The sequence below is a fragment of the Rhinopithecus bieti genome, unplaced genomic scaffold (genome assembly GCF_001698545.2).
Source record: "Rhinopithecus bieti isolate Rb0 unplaced genomic scaffold, ASM169854v2 scaffold_26977, whole genome shotgun sequence".
Taxonomy (NCBI): domain Eukaryota; kingdom Metazoa; phylum Chordata; class Mammalia; order Primates; family Cercopithecidae; genus Rhinopithecus; species Rhinopithecus bieti.
In genome coordinates this window covers 740,879-747,672 of record NW_016812360.1, presented here as the reverse complement: position 1 = coordinate 747,672, position 6,794 = coordinate 740,879, and the positions used below count along the sequence as shown (strand labels likewise).

Below are 6,794 nucleotides of genomic sequence, written 5' to 3'. Positions count from 1 at the left end.
CCCCCCACCCCACCCCGCGCTTGGTCTCAACCTCCTGAGTAGGTGGGATGACAGGCACGCACCACCACAGTGGGTGGGCTATTTTTTTTTTAATTATTTTTTGTCGAGATGAGGTTTCACCATGTTACCCAGGCTGGTCTCAAATTCCTGGGTTCAAGTGATCTTCCTGCCAAGGCTTCCCAAAGTGCTCGAATTACAGGGGTGAGTCACCATGCCCGGCCAAGATTATATTCTTAAGCTTTTTCTAAATTCCTAAAGGGATACTTTTCAAACCATTCTCACAATTTTAAAGTGTCATCAAGCATGACCTTGATGACATACAGAAAAGTAGCTTTTGCTTACACATTTCATATTAGCAATTTATAGCTTATATTTCTCAGGGATTTTTAATCAAAAAACATTAACTGAAGCTTGGTCATTCTATTAAGCTTTGAGATGTATTATCCTGCCTTACCTTATTGTCCACAGCAATGGCTGCTGTGCATTCAGTCCTTAGAAAATTCTCTAACCTCCTGTCCCTACATCAATTGCAAGGGAAAAGGAAATCTTCATCCTGGGTTTGTATGGGGAAAGGTGTAAGAAATTCCTTATTCACAGAAGATTTGTTTTAGTCCATTTTGTGATGCTTAATAGAATGCCACAGACTGGGTAATTTATAAACAATATATACTTCTTCTTATTCTAGACATCAAGTTTAATACCAAAATACCAGAATCTGGTGAGCATTCCTGCTGTATCATCCCATGGCAGGAAATAAAAGATCAAAAGAACACACACATCCAAGAAAGATGGGAGAGGTTGGGAAAAGGGGAACAAACTCAACCTTTTCTTAGGAACCCAATCCCTTGGTAACCACATTAATCCATTCATGAGGTCAGAGACCTGATGACCCTGCTAATCACCTCTTAAAGATCCCATCTCACAACACTGTTGCACTGGGGACTAAATTTCCAACACATAAACTTTGAGAGATGTATTCAAAGCATGCATAGCAAGGTTCCAATATTTTAAAGTTATATTTATAGTTTTGCTGCTTTAAAATTAGAAACAGCATTACAAATGTTTTTAGTGGTACAAAGAAAGTGAAAACAAAGTTGCTTGGCGGAAGAAATGATCCTTAGGCCAACTAACCTTATCTCCTCCTTTTTCATGTATCAATCCAGGGACTGGTATGTTAGTCTGTTCTCATACTGTGAATAAAGACATACCTGAGACTGGGTAATTTATGAAAAAAAAAGAGGTTTGATTGACTCACAGTTCCACGTGGCTGGGGAGGCCTTGACAATCATGACAGAAGGAGAAGGAGGAACAAAGTCACATCTTACATGGTGGCAAGCAAGAGAGGATGTGCAGGGGAACTTCCCTTTATAAAACCATCAGATCTCATGAGACTTATTCACTATCATGAGAACAACACAGGAAAGACCCACCCCCATGATTCAATTACCTCTCACTGGGTGCCTGTCACAACATATGGAAATTATGGGAGCTACAATTTAAAATGACATTTTAGTGGGACCACAGCCAAACCATATCAACTGGGTTGATTTTCCCACAGTAATAAAACAAGTTTGAAGCAGAATCTAAAGGCAATTCAAGTTTCTGAGCTAGAAGCCTCATACTGTTTCTCCTCTTCTTTTTTATTTCATATATGAATCCTGCTCCATGAAAAGGATGTTGAATATATATTTTATCATAGTAACAGCTGAACACTATATATTTCCAATAAAAAGCAATTGAAAACAATAACAGTCCAAATCTTGGTAAATCACAAGTTGAGAATCAAATCAAGAACTCAGGTCCTTTTACAAAACAAAAAGAAAGAAAAAATCACCTTAGAATATACTTAATCAAGGAGGTAAAATATCTCTACAAGGATAACTACAAAACACTGCTGAAAGAAAGAGACGACACAAACAAATAAAAATCCATCCCATACTCATGGGTTAGAAGAATCAGTATCATGAAAATGTACATATGTCCCAAAGCAATCTACAGATTCAGTGCAATTCCTTATCAAAATACCAACATCATTTTCCATAGAATTAGGAAAAAAATCCTAAAATTCATATGGAGCCAAAAAAGAACCCAAATAGCCAAGGCAATTCTAACCAAAAAGAACAAATCTAGAGGCATCACATTACCTGACTTCAAATTATACTACAAGGCTATAGTATCAAAACAGCACGATACTTGTATAAAAGCAGATGCATAGACTAATGGAAGAGAATAGAAAACCCAGAAATAAAGCCAAATACTTACCGACAACTGATCCACAGGCATACGAAAACATAAATTGGGGAAAGGACATCTTGTTTAATAAACCGTGCTGGGAAAACTGACTAGCCACATGTGGAAGAATGAAATTGGATCCCCATCTCTCACCATACACAAAACTGAACTTAAGATGAATTAAAGACTTAAATCTAATACCTAAACCATAAAAATGCTAGAAGAAAACCTAGGAAAAACTCTTCTGCATGTTGGCCTAGGCAAAGAATTTATGACTAAGACCTCAAAAGAAAATGTAACAAAAACAAAAATAAATAAAAGGAACCTAATTAAACTGAAGAACTTCTTCATAGCAAAAGAAGTAATCATCATAGTAAACAGACAACTCCCAGAATGGGATAAAATATTTGCAAACTATGCATCCACAAAAGACTAATATTTAGAATCTACAAGGAATGTAAACAAACCAACAAGAAAAAAAAAATAATTCCATCAAAAAGTGGGCAAATTACACTAATTGACACTTGTCAAAAGAAGAGATACAAACAGCCAACAAACATGAAAAAGATGCTCCACATCGCTAATCCTCAGGGAAACGCAAATTAAAACCACATTGAAATACCACCTTATCCTAGCCAGAATGGCCATTATTAAAAAGCCAAAACAAAATAGATGTTGGTGGGGATGTGGTACAAAAGAGAACACTTAATACATCTCTGGTGGGAATGTAAATTAATACAACTTCTAGGGAAAATAGTATGAAGATTTCTCAAAGAACTAAAAGTAGATCTACCATTTGACCCAGCAATCCCACTACAGGTGTCTACCTAAAGGAAAAGAAGTAATTATATCAAAAAAAGACACTTGCATACAGATGTTCATCACAGCACAATTCAAAGTTGCAAAGATACGGAAGCAAGCTAAGTGCCCATTAACCAATGAGTGGATAATGAAAATGTGGCATATATACACCACAAAATACTACTCAGGCATAAAAAAAAGAATGAAATAATGTCTTTTGCAGCAACTTGGATGGAGCTAGAGGCCATTACTGAAGTAACTCAGGAATGGAAAACCAGATGCCATATACTCTCCCTTATAAATAGGAGCTAAGCTATGAGTATGCAAAGACATACAGAGTGGTATAATAGACATTGGAGACTCAGAAGTGGGGAGGGTTGGAGTTAGATGAGTGATACAAAACTATATACTAGGTACAGTGTATACTACTCAGGTGATGGGTGCAGTAAAATCTCAGACATCACCACTATACAATTCATCCATGTAACCAAAAACTATACTTCAAAAGCTATTGAAATTTTAGAAATTAGAATTAAAAAAAATAAATCTTGCTAAATCAAATAGAAAACTCAATAAAATGCTACAATTTACTCATGCTACTCATGCTGAAGAAGAAAAAATAATTAGAGGATGTGCAATCTTCTACTTGGAGAAGAAGACAGGTTTCTCTGAATGCTGTGAAGAGGATTCATCTCTACTTTCAAGGACCAACTCAAGTCCTACCATTATGCTTTGCAGACAAAATTCACAACTCTTCCATGTTCTTTGTCTACCCCTCTATTACAACGATCACTATCCTGGCTCATTTTTCTATTTGTTGAACCAGTGGACTGGCTTCTCCCCTAGAGTGCAAGTTCCTTGAGGTTAGGACATGGTTCTCTTTTTATAATTTGTCCAGGAATCCCTATCATGGGCTTCTTGCCTACTAAGTAGTCAGTAAATATGTGCTAAATTCAGCTAATGTGAATTTTACTGCAAGTTATTCTGTTGTTTTACTTACTACAAGTAGAAAAGCAAAGGAAAAAGAGTAAAAAATAATAATAACAGAAAAGAAAAGAGAGACCAGGGAATAGGAAAGAAGAGGAAAAGAGAAGACAGGAGAGACAAGAGGAGAGGGAAGAAGTAGTAAGGGAGGAGGAAAGGAAAAGGAAAGAAGGGAAATTGGGGCTACTAACATCAAAAGGCATAATTACTTCTACATGACATTGCCAGCTAATATTTCTTTCCCTTTTATATCTTAGAGTAAAAGAGATTAGGCTTATCTCATGAAACTGACAAATCAAACAAAACAGAGCCTAATTTCACTTTTAATATACTTTATAAAAATCTAACATTTCATTTGAAGAATAAAAGGAGAAATCTCAAAGTTTAAATTAATGGTAGTCTACATTAAAATCATCTACAATAAAACTAATAAAACCACAAAATTTCAATTTTTATAATGTTTCTGTATTATTTCTATGTATCTATTCTTCCATAGCTTTATATTTTACCTTTATTACTTTATTAATATTCTTGTCTGATAACATCACATGGGAATATAGTAGGCCTGGGATTGGGTAGCTTCATTTGATAAGTTACATTGAAAGGGGATGGCTACCACATACCCAGTGAGGCACTGTAGTTCCTTAGCAGGCTAGATTTGGCATAGATAGCACATGCCATCCTATTCACTTTGAGAATTCATCTTTAGAATCCTCCTAGAGTCTTAGAGAAATCAAATCCATATTGTGTAGCCTCGTGTAATGAGAAGAGGAAGAAATGATGGGAAGATGCAACAACCAGGCCACTGAAAATGAAATGAAATGACAGCAAATTAGCTGTTTTGAGGATTTGGGGATTTTTAAACTATCTACAATATTGGTTTCAATGAGTGAATTTGCTTTGTCTGAAAGGATTTTAGCAAAACGTGTTTTGATTGTAGTGATTAATAAATTAAAGCCAATATAAATCAGTTATCTCCTAAATTCTCTAATCTCTATGAAATCAAGGAAGTCTTTATGTACAGACATACGGAAAATCATTTGTCACCATTCACAAAATGTTAAGAAAATGGTTGTAACAATTACCTAAATGGCTAGCTTTCTTATTATCGATTCTGCTGTCCATGGTTCTTTAAGACTTTAAGAGCGCATAATTTGTAATATCTTTTTTCCCTATAAGATGTTAAGAGTTTCAGAATGCCTCTAATCACCCCAGTACTTCCCTGACTCACCAATCTTGGCCTGTTCTTCAGTGAGTCAGTCATGATGCTGGGGAAGAGCTCCTTGTTGAACCACAACAAACATTCTTCAGTTAACTGCTATTTACTGATCCACTAGTGAATGTTTGGGCAAGGACCTTGGCCAATGCTTTTCAAAGTTTAGTGAACCTACGAATCACCAGGGGCGCACATTAAAACTATAGATTGCTGCCCCCTCATTCCAATTTACTGGGTCTGAAGTGGGGCCTGGGAATTCACATTTTAAATAAGGATACCAAGTAAATCCCATGATAAGTCACTTGCAGACAAAACTCTGAAAGTGATGCTGACTTTGGAAGAGGAAAATGTTGAGGAATTCTTTAATACAGTGCAAAATGTCTATGAGAAGAATGATGAATTCAAAGGTTTAGTTGGAAGCACTTGACCCTTGAATCTGGAGTAAGCTTTGCTGATGAAGGTAAGATAGCCAAAAAAGCAGTAGCAGATGAAAATTGTCATGAGCTCCCCCCCTCAGCCCCTTCTACATTTAGCCCTACAGACTAGCAGTACCCTCTTTCCATTCTCTATCATCCTCCATATTCACATAGCGTCTGGACGTATATCGAAGATTGTCATCACATAGATTTATAGTTGGGAACCAGATTTCAGTTCATGCTAGAAAAGTTGAAAGCATTATGGAAAATTGGTCTAGATAAAAAATAATTTGAAAACAAAAAGAAAGCATGAAGACAGAGAAAAAGCCTGAGCCTGGAGTGAGGCCAAGATCCTGAACACGCCAGTGAAGAATTAATGGAGAGGCAGGTAGAGAGGGCTTCGCTTTGCTGCTGTCAGTTGGACATTCCATCCAACTGCCCCTGAAGTACATTCCAGCCCACTGAGCATGCTCAGTTCCTATGACTGACTTTCACTAAGTATAACAATCAACGAGTTCACCAGAAAGCCTTTCCCAACATCAGGACACTAAAGCAATCACAGAAAACTATTCCTGAATTTGTGATCAATGGACTCAAGTTTAGGGAGAGGAGCACCTTCGGTCTACAGCAATGGTTTGAATCCCAGTCTCTAATTACTTCTTTCCCAAATACTCTGGTCATCAAAGGGAAATATTTGGTGAGATGCAGCCATTTTGTTGGTTAGCAGGAGTTCAGACACAAGAAAATGTCATAGTGGTAGAATACAGTATCAACCTCAACAGCAAGCCCATCGCTGGAAGCTCCCAGACCATTGTGCTAATCAAGTGGAGGAGGCACTTTCATTTAGAGAGGCTTATGTGAACCTTATATGAGAAACTTGTCAATCTGCCTGTTTGATTTTCTAGCCTTACTGTTTCGAATACTTAGGTGCTATCTTTTAGAGACCCTGAAACAGCCAAGACATGACACCCAATACAGAGGAATTCATAGGTAAGCATCATCAGATCCTGACAAGTCAAGGCTCTTCCCTGTGTTTTGTGTCTGTGGAATTATAAGCATATATGAGGTCTGGGGGTGGTGCGTCTTTGTGGGAGGTCTGTACACCTCAAAGGATTTATGAAATGGTATGCAAAATACAGAATAAA

At 37.0% G+C, this 6,794-nt stretch overlaps 1 protein-coding gene and 1 long non-coding RNA gene across 3 annotated transcripts in view; one reads left to right on the top strand and one right to left on the bottom strand.

The window, feature by feature from the left end:
- LOC108544747 (uncharacterized) overlaps positions 1-6,067 on the bottom strand; it is a 64,958-nt gene extending 58,891 nt beyond the window's left edge. For both annotated transcript variants that reach the window (XR_001889946.1, XR_001889947.1), the window contains exons 1-2: positions 5,786-6,067; positions 5,249-5,404 (exon numbers count right to left, since the gene is read on the bottom strand). This is a non-coding gene — a long non-coding RNA (uncharacterized LOC108544747). The remainder of the gene's footprint in view (positions 1-5,248; positions 5,405-5,785) is intronic.
- Positions 6,068-6,122: 55 nt separating this feature from the next.
- The window catches only part of MROH2B (maestro heat like repeat family member 2B), a 69,777-nt gene continuing 69,105 nt past the window's right edge, over positions 6,123-6,794 (top strand). The window contains 1 exon segment of the mRNA XM_017896009.1: positions 6,123-6,639. Within this exon segment, the coding sequence (XP_017751498.1) occupies positions 6,612-6,639 (28 nt within the window). The 5' untranslated portion in view covers positions 6,123-6,611.